The 19,618-nt window shown below is 43.1% G+C and overlaps 1 protein-coding gene across 1 annotated transcript in view; it reads right to left on the bottom strand.

Annotated features, from left to right (window-relative positions):
• LOC150060818 (tRNA (32-2'-O)-methyltransferase regulator THADA-like) overlaps positions 1-19,618 on the bottom strand; it is a 241,115-nt gene that overhangs the window by 17,866 nt on the left and 203,631 nt on the right. The window contains exon 16 of the mRNA XM_090337046.1: positions 18,963-19,094. Within this exon, the coding sequence (XP_090193172.1) occupies positions 18,963-19,094 (132 nt within the window). The remainder of the gene's footprint in view (positions 1-18,962; positions 19,095-19,618) is intronic.

Raw genomic sequence — 19,618 nt, 5'->3', positions numbered from 1 at the left:
CTGACTCCAAGCCCCAGGACTGGGGGAAAAAAAAAAAAGTTGGCCCTAGCCCTAAAATTAGGTTACATCACCTGCCAAATCCTTCTGTGCTAAAGTGTGTTAGGCTGGACTTCTGCAACTGAAACAATTCTACTTGATCCAAAGGGCTTCTTTCTTCTTGTTTGTCTCTTTCTTCTTTTTGTTGCAAGGTTGGAGATTAAATCCAAGGCTCCCACTCCCCCCATCCCCCCCCCTTTTTTTTTGCCAGTTGTGGGGCTTGAACTCAGGGCCTGAACACTGTCTTTGGACTTTTCTCAAGGCTAGAGCTCTATTCTTGAGCCACAGTACCACTTCCAGCTTTTTGCTATGTATTTGGTGCCGAGGAATCGAACCTGGGTCTTTGTGCATGCTAGGCAAACACTCTACCACTAGGCCAAACTCCCAGCCCAACTCCCCCTTTTTTGAGACAGCATCTCACTATATAGGCCAGGCTGACTCTGAAAATACTATGTAAATGGGGCTGACCTAGAACTTTCACTCCTCCTATCACTGCCTCTCAAATGCCGAGATTACAGGTATACACCACCATATATGCCACAGATTCTCCATTTAATCATATATTCCCAACTCAAATCGAAGCTTATACTATTCTCATTTATTCCTTTCTAGAACAGACCTCAAACTTTGCCACCCATGTCTTTTTGGAATGTTTTCTATCTTTTCCATTAATACCATCTGAAATCTTTCCCATCCTTTGAGATTCAGCTCTAATGAACCTTCCAGGACACAGGTATGCTTCCTTTATCTCCAGTGACGAACTTACAGAAAATCAAAACCTCAGAAGCACAGTCCTGGTCCTCTTGTATACCAGCTTCTCCATGTCCAGGCCTGGAGACTAGTTTCGTCCCTCTTCTTGATGGTCAAAATCCTTGCTTCAAACACCATCATTTCCTAAAACATCTTCTTTGGCTTTTTAGAATGCTGGCTTTTTTTTTTTTTGAATGTTGTGGAATATTTAAAACAAAAGGAAAAGCCCCAAACCTCAAAAATTTGGCTATTGAATAAGCTTGAGCAAATGAAGACTTTTTTATTTTGTGTAAGTAAGCATTGGGGGAAATGAGGAGAGGGAGCTGCCTTTCTCCAGATCATTTATGAGCTAGGCCTTAGGCAGAAAGAAAAGTCATATTATACCCTGAAAACATGCTTAGAGTTAAGGAAGGTACAGGTTATTTTCTGCACACATATAAATACCTTTTGCTCGAGGTGCCTATTTGGTCTGCAGAGGGACCATTATGAACATAGAAAACTACTCATTGTTAAATATGGCATGCTAAGTGGTTTTGCTTCTTGGCAAATCTCCAAACCATAATTATTAGGGTACTAGAACTGCTGAGGAATTCTTGGGTTACAGCAGGCTTTGATCTTGTCTTGCCTTCTCCCCCACCTCCCCTGCCCCCAGGGGTGTGGCTGATTTTCATTGTGCTGCTGTGAAGGAGGAAACAGAATGGCATGATGAGGTGGTACTTGGACTCTGAGCCATGGGTAATGGAAGGCTCTGGCTTTCTGGGCTTAACTGGCTGTAACCAAGGGAATGCACAAATTCTGTCCAAGCAGCAGGTCGGAATGTTGTGGCCTCTCTTACTCAAGTTCCCACACACTCTGGGAAGCTGAGATGCTTAAGGCCTCACTGACTGGCGGGTTTCCAGTGGGGGTAAAGCCTCTATACTTAAACAGCTGACATGGTGTTGCTCAGTGAAAGGCAATAGGATCCAGGTGGTGATGCTGTGTGAGGAGTTGTTATTCATGCCCATCAAAGGTAAGAGAGTTGATCTGCAATTCTTCAGGCAACTACATCACCATGTGGTATGTGTAGCCTTCAAATTCACATTACTGCCTCCTTTCCAGGGTCAAGAAGATAGCTCACCTCAGTCACAAACTATTAAACCAAACTCCTTTCTACTGAAACATCTGAAAGAATGTCAAAGGGGACACATTTATTTCTTCAGTCTCTTTTTCTTTGCCTGAAAAAAGAGTGAACACCCTCAAGTTCATGAACCCATAAACTAGAAGGAATAAAGGAAATAAACATGGTAAGGAGGAGCTACAACAAATAGTGAGTAACTGGTTTTCCAGCATTTAACAAAAAAGGGTCATTTCATTAGGTGGGCATGGTGGTTCATACTTATAATCCTAGGATGCAGAGTTTGAGTTCAAAGGCATCTTGGGCTATATAGCAAATCCAGGTCAGCTTGGCCTATTCAGCAAGAGCCTGACTAAAACCAAAATGCCATTTAGCATTTGGACTAGGGATGGAGCCTTGTTCATTTTTGACATTTGTTTTTATTGTTTATATAAATAAAGGTATCTGTGAGATATGTGGCCACTCCATAGTTTAGATGACGAAACTGAGTGGAACTCAATACTTGAGCATAGTGATTGTTATTACAGATCAATATCCTTTCTTTAAGATGGCAGTGTTCTAAAAAGATCTCCTTTCCACCTCTCCAGTTCTATGTAGAGGTCTGCCAGTAGGTGAGAGTGGGGATAGAGAAACAAAGGCAGAGAGAGAATGAGAGAGCACTCAGGCATCAAAGACCCTTAAAGAAACCAGTAGAAAGTGAAAGGTTCTAATACAGGGGAGGTCAGGGAATTGGCCACACTTTACCTGACTTAGGGAGGGAGCCAGACTGAGCTTCCTTCACACCTAAGCTCCCATAGGGAAAGGCAGAGAATGAAAGCTGAAGGCCACTGGAATCCTAGTTCTGGTCTCAAATTATGCTCTTCTCGATTAGAATTGCTTTTGCATGTGGACTGCTTTTTGGGGCCCAAGTCAAAATGCTTCTAAGCCTCCTTCTCTGATTGGGTCAACTTAATGCTCCCTCCTCCACCACCTGAAACAATCCTAGTCTCCACCTTTCCCATTGGCATCTGTTTGAGGAAGGTAAACATGAGTTCATTCCAGGTACAGGAGAATTTTCTTCCCGCTTAAGGTGAAGGCCAATGATTCACATAGTTAAAAATGAACTTAAGGCCAACTATCACAAAAAGGAAGACACACTAAGTTAAATTTCCCTGCTATTTAAATTACAGCAAGGAAGGCAAAAACCTCACTTAGAAATTATAACCAATACTGAAATATGTAAACTTTAATTGCATGTTGTGACCAGTGAGCACAAAATGAGGAAAAAGAAGGAAAGCTGCTGGTGGGGGAAAGCCACAGTCTAACACAAAGAAGTCCAAAGGCTTGAGCTTAGACCAGGAAAGCAAGTGAGAGGAGGCCTGCGGCAGCAGGGGGCTAGACCTCTGAACTATACTCTGCCCAGATAACTCTTATTAGTACACTAATGACTGTTTACAACCACCACTGATTTTTAGGCTTCATCTTTCAGGTGCCCCTCTTTGATTGGAAGAGCTAATGACAGTCTACTGGAGAAGAGGTGATAGGTTAAGTAAGTTTAGATAGATTTTTAGTATTTGTATTCCTAAATATTCACACTGAAGAATCATGTTGTTTATCTGAATTTCAAATCTGTGTATCTTGTATTTTTATTCACCAAATCTAGCAACTCTACACTCCAAAACAAATCATTCTTTGGACCATGGTCTCAATAGCCACGCAAATGTTGACACTGCGGTTGGAAGGAAGTCAAGTTCAGATCACTTTCAGAAATGAGTGAGCTGCAGTGATTTTGTTAAGTGGAATAGAAATATAGGGGACTAAGGGATTGCAATCCTCTATCAGCAGTTCATCTCGACTGATTCTCCTTTTCAGCTAATACTGTTCTGCTCACTTCTCCCTACCAAGGGTTACAGGAACTCATAAGCCCAAGGGGCTTCCATTAGATTTTGGGAAATGTGGCCTTTATGAGGCATCCAGAAGGTTATGTGATAGGGAATTAGTTTATGAGAATGTGAAGGAACCAAAGAACACTAAGAGAAAACATAGTCCCCTAAGTTCTACGGTGATTAGGGGTGTGTGTGTGTGTGTAAACAGACAGACAGACAGCATCTTTCTATGCAGCCCATGTTGGTCTCAAACTGGACATCATCCTGCCTCAGCCTTCAGAGTATTAAGGTTATAGGAGTGCACCACCAAGAGCAGCTACCAAAGTGTTTAACTTAATTTTAACCACTACAACTTTCTGAGTGAAGTGACTAAGCAGGTTCACCAGCAAAGTGGAGAGGGGAAGAGATGAAAGAGGTACAGATGAGCAGGACCAGTGAGGTTGACAAGGGCCAATATGTCTTGATAAGGGGGCAAAAAAGGCTGGCTTGAGGTTAGAACAGAACTGTTACTCTGAGACTAGAGCCCTGATCTAGGGATGCTGGCTGGGGAAACCACTGAAACAGTGGGCTAGGTCTGAGACTAGCCCACTAGTGATTGCCTGTTCTGGTCCAGTCCTTATGCTAGACTGACTGGCACTCCCAACCACCTCCTGCTTTTTGATCCTTGTCATGGCTCTGTAGGCAACAGAGACTAGAATGCATACTATAGCCTTCTGGATTAAAGCAGAATCATTTCAGATATTCTGCTACTTTTTTCAGATAATAATTTTATCTTGAATAACTTTGCATATTATTTCATATAGATTTGCTCCATTATTTTATTTTATTTTATTTTTGTAGTGCTGAGAACCAAACTAAGGGCCTTATACTTGCCAGGCAAGTGCTCTTTCACTAAGCTAAATTCTCAACAATGAGTGCATTATTTATTTATTTGTCAGCCATGGGAGTTGAACTCCAGGCCTGGATGCTGTCCCTGAGCTCTTCAGCTTAAGGCTAGAGTTCTACCACCTGAGCCACATAGCACTTTTGGTTTTCTGGTGGTTAAAGATAAGAGTCTCACAGACTTTTGTGCCTGGGCTGGCTTTGAACTACAATCCGTAGATCTCAGTCTCCTGAGTAGTTAGGATTACAGGCATGAGCCAACAGCAGCAGGCCTGACTCCATTATTTTTAACTGGTGCATAGTAAACAGTGGTACAAAAATGTAGTTACCTAATCCTTTGATGGACATTTAGGTTGATCCTTCTGATCCTTTCCTAAACAACTATGAAAGGAATAACCCCCCCCCATATACTCACACGTATGTATATATATATGCACATGTCCATAAATATTTCTACAGGTTAAATTTATAGAATAGGGATTACTCTTTCAATTGGTATACACACAAAATTTTCATAGATATTATTGTTTTCCCTCTAACAATGTATCCCTTTATGGTTCCACCTGGGTCTAACTGTGCCTTCTCTTTCACAGCTGTGGGAATCCTAGTGCATGCAATCTTTTCATTCTGTGCCAGTAAGATATGAGAAAATGATAGGGCACAGTGCTCGAGTTGGCATTTATTACTAGTGAAGATGAATATTTTTTTCATGTGTATTGTTCATGTCTATTTTTCTTCTACAAAGGGCTTAAAAACATTTCTTTCTCTCTCTCTTTTTTTTTTTAACCAGTCCTGGGCTTTAGCTCAGGGCCTGAGCACTGTCCTTGGACTTTCTCAAGGCTAGAGCTCTACCACTTGAGCCTCAGCACCACTTCCAGCTTTTTTCTATGTATGTGGTACCAAGGAATCGAACCCGGGTCTTCGTGCATGCTAGGCAAGCACTCTACCATCAGGCCAAACTCCCGGCCCCTTCTTTCTCTTTTCTATCATCTTCATTTATTGACTTTACCAGACTTCTTTGCAATGAATGTGCAATATGTCATAAATATTCTTCTGAAGGATCTTTTCACACACATCAGCTTCCATTCTAATTGAACAACTAGATCTTAACAACTCACAAGGTGGTGAATGTACCTTATCCAACCAAGTATATTCCTGGTGAAGTTTAGTTTCCTTTCCCTCCCTCCCTTTCCTTATTTCCTTCCTTCCTTCTTTCCTTCCTTCCTTCCTGTGGTGGCTGTAATGGTGGGGATCAAATCCTGAGCCCGAATCATATAACAGTCAAGCACTCTGTTACTGAGCTATCCCCAAGCTCACTTTCTCCCTTTGTAATCACTGTGAACCTATGAAAAAATTTCCTTTGTATGGCAATAAACCATACAATTTGTGAAGTTATACTATGACCATCTCCTTATTTCCAGAGTATCTGCATGGAATCACTTTATACATCCTTTACAGAATTATTATTTCAAGTAGTTATTTCAATTCAACAAATCAGATTATAAGCATGATGCATCTCGATCAATGGTTCATCTTGTTTTACATATGTTTTTATAGCCCATAACTAACTGCATACTATTTAAGGTCTATATCAAAGTGAGAGACAGGAGGATTTCTTCCATAATAAGAAACCTCTAGCTTATACACTTGGTCCAAAAGAACACCCATTTCTGTCTCCTAATGTTCCCCCAACATCAGATCTACCACTCTAAAATAAGAACAGTGAATATTTAGTTCTCTCAGACGCTGAAATTATTTTTCTCCCTGGGTTAGTGGGGCCAGGCTGCCTTACTTCAGGAACCTCCCTCCCTAGTGACTGGGCCAGGGTTTAGTGGGCACTTTGTCTATTGGGAACTAAAAGTGATAATAATAAAAAAAAGTTTGCGACTTCTGGGGTTCATAATGGAGTGATAAGAACTTGAAGTTTGAAATTTGGTGAACTTTTCTCTACCCCTCATGTCTGAATAATGACTTGCTGATAGAAGCAGCTTTTTCAATGATAAAAAAAATTCCAGCAATCTAAGATTTATAGACAAGTCTGTTCAAAAAGGCTCAGAGCTGCTTATAGCCAGGATGGAAACATCAAGAGTTTCCTAGATCTATTCTGGAGTGGGAGGAACCTGGGGAAAAGAGAAGGCAAGAGGCCAGAGGGAGGGCTGAAGAGGAGGGCAGGCAGTCTCCCTAGGGAAGAGACTTCCAATGGCCACAGTGAGTTTTGCAGCAGCACAGGGTGGGTGATGAGTGAGACACTGGTCATGGCCCCAGGATCACACTGCGCACACCTGCTTGGTGCTATGGGAAGGGGGCAGGGCAGGGGAGTGTAAGGAGATTAAGAACATTTTATCTGAAATGGAATTCTACTTCTCAAGGTTCTCACAAATCACTGTTTGGAAAGCCACCAGAAAAGTATTTCTGCCAGTTTCTCAGGATCGCATCTATAATAGATGAGCAGGCCAGGAACCTGGACCAGTTTCCAACAGCTCCATCTGTCCCATCCCTCATGAAGGATAGGGAAGGGTGAGGGCACTGACCGAGGCTGCTGGGGCTCATGGTGACACTGCATACATGACAATTTTTCCAGGCCTTGTGGAGGCAGAGCCATTTTTCAGTGTGGATTTTATAACCACAGCTTCAAAGTGTAAGAGCAGAGTGTGAAAAATAAAACAGGACTCACCATCACTCTGCTGGTTGGAGAGGTCAGAGGAATAATAAAACTGAAACAGGCAAACTGAAAAAACTGAAAGCACTCTGCTCTGGCAGGGGGGAGCCCAGGGTCAGCCTGGTGCAAGGCCTTTCCTTAAGTGCCATGGCAGGCTGGCTCCACTTAAACATCTGTTATCACTCTTGTCTCTCTGGGAGTTATTTATGAAGGAAGGTCTCTCAGGCATCCACTAAAAGCATCTTTAACAAGACAGCCTAGGCAAAAGGAGTGGAAAGAAGCCCACAAGGATGTGGCTGGAGGTGCTCAACGGTTTCTCTAAACAGGCCTAAACTGTGACTCAAATCTGAAAACAACCCAAATCCCTTCCCAAACACACATACCTCCTAAGTTAGTTTCCATATATTTTCCTAACTGCATCCCCACCCTGACCTATACACCCAGCTGAACAATTTTCTGGAGAGATTTCTGGGAATTTTTCTTCTGGAAGAGTATCTCTTCCAGAAGTATCTTTTTTGGAATAGATTCAGGGAAGCAGGGGTAAAAATTGGAGTTTTTTCTTTTCCTTTGAGAAAAAAATGAATACTCTTGAGACTGCTGAAGAGCCATTATGTGCTATGGTCTGGCTATTAAAAGAACAGAGGGATTTTACTCTGGAGTATCAAGGCATCTTTACCTTCCTATCCCAACCTACTCTGTCTTGTAGTGCATGAGCAGGTCCTGGCTGTTGAGAGTTGATGGATGTGGTACATCAGCTCTCACTGTGGTTTTTCCTTTTTTCGGGGCTCAGTAGAAACACAGATGAAGGCCAATTCTTTGATTCTTGTCTGTTGTGCTTTGGTTTTGTTCCTGTAGACCGCCCTAACAAGGAAATCATTTTTTTTTTCTTCTCGGGTTTGAACTCAGGCCCCTGTTATTTGAGCCATGCTTCCAAGCCCTTTTTACTTCAGTTATTTTTTAAATAGGGTCCTACATGTTTTCCTAGGCTGATCTCAGACCTCTCTATCTTCCTACCAATGCCTCCCACATAGCTGAAATAACAAGTATGTACCACTACGCGCAATTTGTTTAGATACACTTGTTAACTGTTTCCCTGGGCTGGCTTCAAATCACAAACCACTCATCTCCATCTTCTAAGCGGCTGAAATTACAGATGTGAGTCAATGTGCCTGGCCAGAATTTACTTTAACTAGCTCCCTTACTGCATGACAGCAAGGATCTCCTGCTCCTGTAGACAGGCTGGAAATACTTCTTGTTTTTGCTCGTCAAACTGCATCAGTGAGCTGACTATAGCACATCCCATAGGAACCTGTTCTTCTCTTCACACTGTGCTCTGTTCAGAAACTGAGATGCTCTGAAAGGCTATAGATTTATAACATAGCTTTCTACATGAATGCTCACATGAACACATATCCTCCCCAGTGAGACAGGTGAAAGTGCTCCCTGTACCTCATAGATGCTTCCCATCCTGTTCTTCTGTCTAGAAGAACTCTTGCCTTGGAAGTTTTTAGTAAGAGAGGGAGAAAGAGAAAGAAAAGGAATGGCTAAAACAAGAAAGCCCAGGTCATTCTACTTAAGCAAGGGTATTTTTTAAGGATTTGAGAACAAAAATTTGAAGGTTTTGTGAGTAGGATGAGGGCTTGTCAGCCCTTTGAAATGAATGCTAAAGAATGGGGTACTCCCCATTTTTCATAGTGGCCCATGCAGGCGCCATTCTCGAGCTCAGCCCTGCCTTGCAGAACCACTCAGGAAGTATCATGTATCCAACGCTGACGATCATGTACTTCCTGGGGTAGGAGGAATATGTGTGTGTGGGTGAATGAACCAGGTATCAGCACTGGATGGGATGCTCAGAAAGAATGCTCCTAAGGGATCTGACCTCCAGGTCAGGCAGGGAGGGGGAGAATGAGGGAGTGGGAATGAGGGCTGATTTGCTAACAGGCTCCTTAGCCATCCTAACCAAATCTGGAAAGAACATGACCCATTTGTTTGTCCCTGGGAGCACAGTGACCCTAACTCATCAGACTGGCTCAGTTAAAAAAAAAAGACTGCTTGCCATAGTGAACAGAACAACCCTATGTCCTGATGTGGGCTTGGCTGAGGTGAGTAAAGGCTCCTGAGTTAACAGGAAACACAGAAGAGGAGCGCTGAGGCCAGGAGTGCAGATCAGGTGCAGGCTCACCCTGACTAACAGGGACGACAAGACCCTGCCAGCCACGTCAGCACCAGATGGCCTAAGCCCTAGTACAGCTTATCGCCACCCACAGAGGTCAGTCACACTGGAGCCAAGGAGCTTGGCTTTCAGGAACACTAAAAGTGGAGGCAAAATGATGCAAAAATGACCCTCAGTTCCTCGAAAGGAGCCTGTTGTTGTCTCTGGCGCTTAGTCATCAAGAGGCTATGGAAACAACCCATCACCACAGCAACAAGGCCTGTCGGGGTCCTCACAGGCACCTGTCACCTGCCCCAGTTTTGAGATGAGAGCATTAGTTTGTCTCTGCTTTTGCAAAGCATGGGAACCAGCTGTCAGTGACGTGCTCATTGAGTTGGATGAACGTCAGGGACACAGGCTCCTTGGGAACAGAAGCACATGGGAAAGGCTCTGTGGTATGTGACTATTGGAGCTCTACTGACAGCCCACCATAGTTGGCAGTAATCAGGGAAGAGGTGGGATTACAGACTACCTTGAAAAAGAATCTCTGGTTTGAAGGAATGAGTGAGCAAACAGAAAACATGCCTGTTACATTCCTTCTAAGTCAGTATTGCAATTCCTAACTTAATGCAGCCCCTTTGATTAGTAAGATCAACACCCAGCTGACTATGGAGAAAGATCCAGGGCAGGTCTCAGTGTATAGTTTAGGATTGGAGATGCTGGTTCTTCCTGCTCTTGTGCTGCTGGAGTTCTAAGCACTCTTCCTGAGGAAGCTCATCCATTCTGCTCCTCCCCAGCAGCTAAGCTCAACGCTTCCTGGTAGACTGGATTAGTCTCAGTAGCATACCTGTGTTACTGCTGCTGCCCCCATATGAATCAGGGACTGGGGCCAGAGGAGTGAAAAACTAGACTAGGACTCATGGGATCTGAATTTTAGATCTTACTTGCCAATAACAGTGTGACATAGACTCACTGACTAGTCCTATGATATAGACCAGAAGTCTCACTCCTTGAATTTACATAATCCCCTCCTCCCACCCAGAAAGGGCACTGAAGGTTAGCCTTAGTATAGCTTTGTCTTGGCTCTAGGTTCTCAATCCATTTCTTGATATGACTTGCCTATCTTATTTTAACACAATAGTGAGTTTAGAAACTCTCTAGTGTTCCTTGTGATCTTAACAACTAGTTCTAAACCTAGAAGGTTGGTTTGGACTTCTCTTCCTATCTTAGAAGAGGAGCTGAGCTGGGAGCCAGTGGTTCATACATGTAATCTTAGTGGAAGGTGGAGCTTGGGAGGATCACGGCTCAAGACCAGCCTGGACATAAACACAAGACTTCATTTCAATGAACAGCTGGATGCAGCAATGTGTGTCTGCCATTCTAGCTACATGGGAAATATAATTGGCAGGTTGTGGCCCAGTCCAGTAACCTACACTCACAAGTTTTTGCATAAGGCAAAAGAGCTGGGGGCATTGGTCAAGAGATAGAGGGCTTGTCCAACAAGTTCAAGGTCCTGAGCTCAATGCTCAGTAACATGAAAAGAGGAGTGGGTTAAAAAGAAAGGTTTTTATTACTATAGAACTTTTCTCCAACTTTTGCTCTGATATTTTGCTCCCACAGGGCCCATGGACTTTGGGCCCATTATTTTCAACTTTCTGAACTTTGGCTTAGTTATCAAAGGGATGGGGACCCTTTCTCTATAAAGGCCCATTTGGATATTTTTATCAGTATAGACGGATGGCTGAGGAAAGTATTTGTGTTGGTTCTATCCGGTTTCTTGGGCCTTATATGGTCCATGGACTGGATACTAACCACAGCTGAATGGGAAAAGCATAAAAGATCTTATAGGATACCATGAGGTTTACATGATGTTAAGTGATGCAGGAGCATCTGGGGGTGGAGAGTATATGCTCTGTCCTTGCCTGATGACTGACCAGTTCACAGAGATGAAGAGACTGTGAGACAGGCCCAAGGAGGAAGATGCCAGTGTTCACAAAGCTGCCACCGTCTCCTCAGGCCTTGCAAGTTGATTTGTCTGCTCTGGCCTCAGTCTCCTTTGCTGGGCCTTCCTGTGCTAGGCATGAGAGACTAAATGCATGAAACTTCTGCTCCAGAAATCCAAGCCTATATGGGAAGGGAAGAAGAGATAATAAGGGAGACATGGAGTGGATCCAGAATCTGCCACAGTGTCTAGACTTGGGAGATGCTCCAGGGGTTCCTTGTTGAGTTAGTGTTTCTAGCAAGAGGTGGGCCTAAGGTAGCTGATATGATCTGCCAATGTTAGGTCCTACCACCTTAGGGTAAACTTATAGCAACTCAGAACTGTTTCATCCATATCCTCTCACCAGACTGATTCCGAAAACATCAATATCCTCATTCATTCATCCATCCATTCATTCATTCATTCATTCAACTGATCACCCAACAATTTTTTTTTTGGGGGGGGGTTGGTCACGGGCCTTAAACTCTGGGCCTGGGTGTTATTACTGAGCTTTTCAGCTCAAGGCTACCACCCTACCCCCTGAGCCACAGTGCCACTTCCAGTTTTCTGGTGGTTAATTGGAGACAAGAATTTCATGGATTTTAATGCCCAGGTTGGCTTTGAACTGTGATCTGGAGATCTCAGCTAGCTAGGATTACAGGCATGAGCCAGTGCGCCTGGCCCCAACTATTTTTTTTCCTTATCTTTTATTAGATGGCAGGTTTTGGGAATTATAGCAGTGAGCAACACAGACAAAATTCCTACATTCTAGCAACTTGTATTCTGGAGACAAATAACAACTAAAAACTATGTAAGGAATTAGACCAACAGAGGGAAGAGCCAGTGAATGATTGGGGTAGCTCCAGGAGTGTGGGTGGTCAGGGCAGGCCCACTGTAAAGATGACACTGACACCAAGATTTGGAATGGTATGAGGAAAGAACAGTCCATGCAGAGGAAATGGCTCTTGCAGAAACTGAGACTGGCTGAAGTTACTGGAGTAGGGGAAGAGAAGGAGGCGGAGTCATAGGATAAATGTTTGTCTAGGTTTTACTGGAGTTATTTGGGAAGTCAAGGGAAGTTCTCAAACAGGAGAGCAACATCCTTCAGGAAGAGCTCTCTAAGCATTACATACAGACAATAGCAGGCAAAGGAAGAAGAAAGTCTAGGCTGAAGGCTCCTGATGAAATCTAAGGAAAGATAATTGGGACTTGGATGTTAGCACACAAAAATCAGCCTGATGGGCAGTTTGTAAATATTTGCTCAAGGAATGAATATGCTTCATTTGATCACTTCTTACTCTATATTTACATAGGAGAAGGAAAAATTTATGGGCAATTTAGGTTAAGAGTTAAAGAAAAAATATCAGAGAATAGTTTAGAATGTAAGAATTTATGGAAGCAAGCAGTTTAAATAAAAGAGGAATTTAGGTCCAGCCACGAGAGAGGCAGGTAGGTTCCTTCTAGTGTCTTTAGACAAAGGTATTTGGAATGCATATAGAACTATCTTCAAACCAAGTTCTGGTACCACAAAACAGAAGGATTGCTTTAAAGGCAACACATCTGAGGAGATTAGTAAAGAGCCTGAAGGGAAGGGAGAAGGTAAGCCATGCTCAGACAGCCGTTTCAGAGATTCTCTGTGAACAAGGCACAGGGCCTCCTACTGGGTCTGAGGGTAGTAAGCAAGATTCAAGGTTCCAGGGGTGAAACCAGCTGTGAGTCAGCATGAATGCTCATAGACCATGGTTCTCTTGACTGAGCTGTCCTACCATGGCCCACTGTGAAATGTCACAGTGACCTGCAGCTTCCTATTTCTCCTCCCAGGCCTCCCTCCCAGATTGCTCAAGAGTTGGAGCATATGGGAAGTATTCATACTTTACTGCGGGCGCTGAAGGAGTGACAATGGTACATGAATGGTACATTCAGGGGGAAGGAGGAGTGTATTTGGGAGGAGGTAAGTGTGGGATTTCCGCTCTTTTACCTTGCCTAGGTTATAGAACTGTCTAGACTCGCCTGACAAAGCCACTTGCTCACTGCTCCAGTCTCTAATCTTTGGCTCTCCTACCTTCTATATCTTGCTTATGTTTCCATTTACTGTGCCTCTCTGCCAAGATTTAACATTATTCCAGAGTTTCTATGGATCATCATGCCAATCCTGGAAGGCTTCTTCCATATCTGACAGTTAATGTAGGGCCCTGGCTTATAGTCTCAGTTAGATCCCTATCTAGTCTGAGACCTATGCCTGAGAGGTAAGAATGGGGAAGGACCAGTTTGCTAGCCCCAGACAGTGAAAAAAAATACACATAACACCTTAAGTATGAACTGATGCAGCGCCTGTTGAGCTGGTTAAGTGTAAAGGGCACTCTTTCTTGTTTGAAAGACACTAGGAATTGACCAAGAAAGAGACTGAACCATTGGTACAAACTAAGTACCATCTCTAATCTCTAAACTCATGGGATAGCTGAGAAGAGAAAACTACAACACATAAAAGCGGAAATGAGAAAAGAGTATGAAAGTACGAGCTACATGGGATGGCACAATGAGATGATTAGTGGTTCATAGAAAGGATCTTGAAGGACTTTAAGATGTCATAAATGAAAGGAGGTAGGATTTTAAGCATCACCATCAGGCATGTTTCTGGGGTAGGATGTACAAAAGTTTAGGGGATTTGTTTTGGTGCTAGACTTAGGGCTTGAAGAGCTTTTATGTTCAAGTCTAGAACTCTACCACTTGAGCCATAGCTCTTCTTCTGGCTTTTTTGGTAGAGATAAAAAGTCTCATGTACTTTCCTGTCCAGGCTACTTTTGAACCATGATCCTCTTGAGTAGTTAGTATTAGAAATGACAGCCACTGGCCTATAGGAAGCTGGAATAGAATTACCTGGTGCCAGAGCTCCCTCCACAAAAGACCTGTAGGTTGGCAGTATCTCTCCATCTTTCTTCTTTCTTTCTTTCTTTCTTTCCCTCCTCCTCCTCCTCCTCCTCCTCCTCCTCCTCCTCCTTCTCCTCCTCCTCCTCCTCTTCCTCTTCTTCCTCCTCCTCCTCCTCCTCTTCCTCCTCCTCCTCTTCCTCCTCCTCCTCTTCTTCTTCTTCTTTTTTTTTTTCCAGTCCTGGGACTTGAACTCAGGGCCCTGAGCTTTCTCAAGGCTAGTGCTCTACCACTTGACCCACAGCATCACTTCCAGCTTTTTCTGTGTATGTGGTACCAAGAAAGCAAACCCAAGGCTTCATGCATGCTAAGCAAGCACTCTACTGTTAAGTCATATTCCTGGCCCCCTTCTTTCTTTTTTTCTTTCCTAAATCTTTTACATTTTTTTTTATAATTTTTTTAATTGTAATTAGTAAAAGGGTTACATGATATTTGCCAGATAGAAGGTGCATTAATTCGCATACATTGATACCCTTTCACATGTCTTCATACACATTTCCCTCCCCCCCCACACCCCCCTCCCATCTTAGAATCTTTTACATTTTTAGAATAAAGTTTCTACTGAGAACTCAGTCTGCTTGGACCTTAATATTAACACCAAGTATGAGATTTAGTCTCTTAAAATTCCTGGTTAATGGGTTTTCTTTCTTAACCTATATCAAGAAGAGGGGGCTCAGAAAGGGCTCCTGTCTGCTCTGTTACTTCCAGAGGCCAATGGCTCTCACGCAAAACACTGTCGCCTAACTGGAGAATCTCATGAATTCAATGATTTAAACTTAAATAGTGTCCAGATGTCTGTTTCCCGTAAGTTCTGCTCAAATGAATCAATCCAAATATAGTATGTAAAACAGGTATAGATGAGTTGCTTAGGAAGAGTGAATAGGGTATGCATTAATGATCCTGAGCATCTCCTACTTGAACTAGTGTGTGTTATAAGACCCGAAGCTAAGTCAGAGCAGGAAAAGGAGAAAGGTGTGGCCTCATGCATGCTTTTGCAGCTACAAATTTCATTCCTTGACTCCCTAGTCCTAGGCAGGCCATCTTTGCTCCTCCTTGCCGGATCTGTGACTGCACAGAATGGGAGGCAGAGCCAGCAGGGCCCACTGTAGGGATTCTCTAAGTTTTTACCTGCAAGGGCTGAGGTGTTCTGGTGCTGCAGAATTATTCTCAGGCTATAAATTTCATGTTTCAGGTGACGTAAATGGGGTACAGCACAATGCCAGATGGGACTGTGGCCACCCTGGCTGGGGAGTGTCTGGACTCAAGGATAGTAGGACTGTGTTCTGGAGAGGGCAGGATGGAGCCTAGACATTTCATTCTGTTCCCACCACATATAATGATTCCCCTTTGCCCTTTCCATTTCCACTGCTGATCTCTGACCACGGTCTAAATAATACTTTGTCCCAGATCACAATGCCTGTGGCACAAGTACCTTTCCCGGTTCCCAGTATTCTCACTTCCCTGAATGCCAGATCATAACTCTACACCAATGCCAGAGGCACAGCCAGGCATTTTCCCTGGATGCTTTCCAGGTTTGAAACTCTGAAGTCATTTCATATTTGCTTTCCCTCACACCTCCCCAATTCCTGTTGATTCCCCCATTCTCTCACAAATCCAACCTTTCTTCTCTATTGTGTTACCTCATGAGGGACTGTTGCCACTGGTGCACAGCTCCTCTCACACAGCTACCTGGGGAGAGTTCCTGCAGTGTGTGTCTGGTAATATTACCGTCCTATTTAAATCCTTCTTCAGCTAGGCGCCAGTGGTTCACGCCTGTAATCCTACCTACTCAAATGCTGCTATCTGAGGACTGCAGGTCAAAACCAGCCCTGGCAGGAAACTCCATGAGACTCTTACCTCCCACTAACCACCAGAAAAGCATAAGAGGGCCTGTGGCTCAAAGTGGTAGAATGCTAGCCTTGAGCAAAAGGCCCTATGATAGACAAAATACAAATAAATAAAGAAAACCCTCATTGGCATTCATCTACAGATGAGGTCACTGGCCTGGGATTCAAAGTCATTCCTGCCTTTCTGGATTGATCTCCTGTTCCTCTCTGCCTGGCTCAAGCTTGGACTCTGATTATACATTTCCATTGGTTGTTGTTCCACTTGCTCTCAAGTATCCCATCAACTCCAGGCCTTGGTTCTGGCTTTTCTCTTTATATCAAATGTTCTGCTCTTGTTTGTGTCCCCTTTAACCTTTCCTGCAGAAAAACTACATTCTTCAGACCCTTCTTAGATCTCATAATGAGAACGTACTCAGGCATTTTTCATGTGCATTCAGACCACATTTACACATAAGAAGTAATTTTATTTTTCTTTTCTTTGGAGGAAAAGTAAAATTCAATTTTTCACATTATTTATTATTATTATTATTTTTTTTGCCAGTCCTGGGCTTGAGCTCAGGGCCTGAGCACTGTCCTTGGACTTTCTCAAGGCTAGAGCCCTACCACTTGAGCCTCAGCACCACTTCCGGCTTTTTTCTATGTATGTGATACCGAGGAATCGAACCCGGGTCTTCATGCATGCTAGGCAAGCACTTTAACCACTAGGCCAAACTCCCAGTCCCAATTTTTCACATTATTTTACTGTGGCATTTATTTCACTCATTTTAAAACACTATTTAAAATAAAACAAAATAACTTACTTGGAACACCAAGGAAATAATTATCAGTAGTGTTTGCAATAAAAATCCCCCCCCCTTTTTTTTTTTTTTTGCCAGTCCTGGGCTTGAGCTCAGGGCCTGAGCACTGTCCTTGGACTTTCTCAAGGCTAGAGCTCTACCACTTGAGCCTCAGCACCACTTCCGGCTTTTTTCTATGTATGTGGTACCGAGGAATCGAACCCGGGTCTTCATGCATGCTAGGCAAGCACTTTGACCAGTAGGCCAAACTCCCGGCCCCTGCAATAAAAATCCTTATATGTGAAGAAATGGGTAAGTTACCGTCAACTGGTCTGTATTTCTTTTTGTTGTTTGGTTGTTTTTTTTGCCAGTCATGGGGCTTGAACTCAGGGCCTGAGTACTGTTCTTGGGCTTTCTCAAGGCAAGTGCTCTACCACTTGAGCCATAGAACCACTTCCAGCTTTTTCTACATATGTGGCACCGAGGAATTGAACCCAGGTCTTCATGCATGCTAGGCAAGCACTCTACCACTACACCAAACTCCTGGCCCTGGTCTGCCAAAACAAAACAATATATTCTGGAGAATCAGCTGCCTAAATCAACTAAACCAACTAAAGCCAGGGTGTGATTGTCAGTTCTTTTGATATCTCTCATTCTAAAGCAGAAAATATGTACTTTTTTTTGTATTCTAATCTTAATAAAATCATGCCATATTTTAGTAGTTCTAATCATTTTTAATTAAGCTATAGACAACACTTGCCATTTGTTATGAATAAGGTTACCACATGGAGAATCCTCATGTGGTGACATGATGTTACTGAGATCTTTGAATTATAGGAATTTAGCTAGAATTTTTTTTTTGGGGGGGGGAGAGGGTTAGTCTTGGGGTTTGAACTCTGGGATTGGGTGCTGTTTTTGAGTTTTTATGCGCTAGGCTAGTGCTTTACCACATAAGCCACAGCTCTATTCTAGCTTTTTTGTGCCTGAGATAATAGTCTCACAGACTTACCTGCCTGGGCTGGCTTGGAACTGTGATCCTTAGATCTCTGCCTCCTGAGTAGCTAAGATTCCACATGTAAGCTATAGGTACCCAACTAAGGGAAACTTTTTTCCTCAGTTGTGACCTCTTCCTTAATGATATCCCTGTTTCTTATCAGGATGACTAGCCTAGAGATCTTTCTGGACACCTAGGCCTAAGCACAAGAAAACTATGTCTTCCAAAGAAGTCACTTTCACAGAGTCCCTTGTCCAGAGATGGATACTGTACCAGCTTCCTGTTCCTTCCAGCCAGCAGCCCATTTTCTACCTTCAGGACAAATTCCTTTTGCATTCATACCACATAGAAAACCTCCTAGGCCAGGGTTGTAAGAGCTTGTATTATGAATATGAGCTCAGCACTACCCATCTGGGCTATTCCCCCTAGCCCCAACTCTTGACTAGTTTAATGTCATTACCAAATAAGTAGCCTAGGCACAGAGAGGAGAAATTTAACTTACACATATTTATGTTTCTGTCATATACAAAAACTTACGTAGGAACAAAATGATGTATCTGTGATTCTCGGGTTATATAATCAAAAAGGTAATCAAAAGTTGGCTTATTTAAAACAGATGACATGGTAACTATAAAAAGGCCAAACGCTGTTGATTAAGTTTGATCCCTCTGTACATCACCTTGACAATAAAATTAAAAACAAAACAAAACAAAATAGTTTTCTGTAGAATATACTAAGCAGGTGTCAGAAGACTATGGCCCATACACCAAAAATGGGAAGTTACCTACTTTATTGAAGCTGTATTGAAACATAATTATGCCTGTTTGTTTATAGTTGCTTTCCCTATAAAATAACAGAATCAAGACAGACACTGAATGGACAACAAAATCTAAAATATTCACTATATGGAAACTTATAGGAAAAACCTGAAACCCCTATATTAGAGCAAGAAGCCAGTACAAAAGAACAAGAACAAAGTACCTGTTGATTGGTAGGTATTTGGTTGTGATATAGCTGTTGCTATTGTTTCTGTGGCTGCATCTCTGACTGCCTGTTCTTCACTCTGCAGGAGGGTAAGGACACACCTCCAGAGAGCAAGTGTGTCTTGCAATTCTGGAAAGACCAACAATAAACAAATCATCTAGAATGCAATAAAAATCTCAGTATTTGTACTTGAAAAATGCAGCTCTAAGACCAACACTGAATGAATGACGGCCATTCCTTTTCCCCTGGGCATTTCAAACAGACCTGAACATCAGCCCAATGCTGGAATAGGGAAGACTTGGTGTAGGGCTGGAAATATTTATTTGGGGGAGGAGGGAAGGAGGTTGAGGTAGCTAGCTCTAGGTAAGTTCTTTTTTTTTTTTTTTTTTGCCAGTCCTGAGCTTGAGCTCAGGGCTTGAGCACTGTCCTTGGACTTTCTCAAGGCTAGCACTCTACCACTTGAGCCTCAGCACCACTTCCGGCTTTTTGCTTTGTATGTGGGGTACCGAGGAATCAAACCCGGGTGCAAGGGCTCTACCACTAGGCCAAACTCCCGGCCCCTCTAGGTAAGTTCTAAGAAGGTACTATCTGACTCACAAAGGTCCTGGGGCTAGCTCATTTGTGAGGATTCTCAACTCAGTGTCATGACTATC

The sequence above is a fragment of the Megascapheus bottae genome, chromosome 7, assembly GCF_031878675.1.
Source record: "Megascapheus bottae isolate mThoBot1 chromosome 7, mThoBot2.hap1, whole genome shotgun sequence".
Classification (NCBI taxonomy): Eukaryota; Metazoa; Chordata; class Mammalia; order Rodentia; family Geomyidae; genus Megascapheus; species Megascapheus bottae.
The sequence above is the reverse complement of the archived record's forward strand: the minus strand, read 5'-3'. Positions and strand labels throughout refer to the sequence as shown.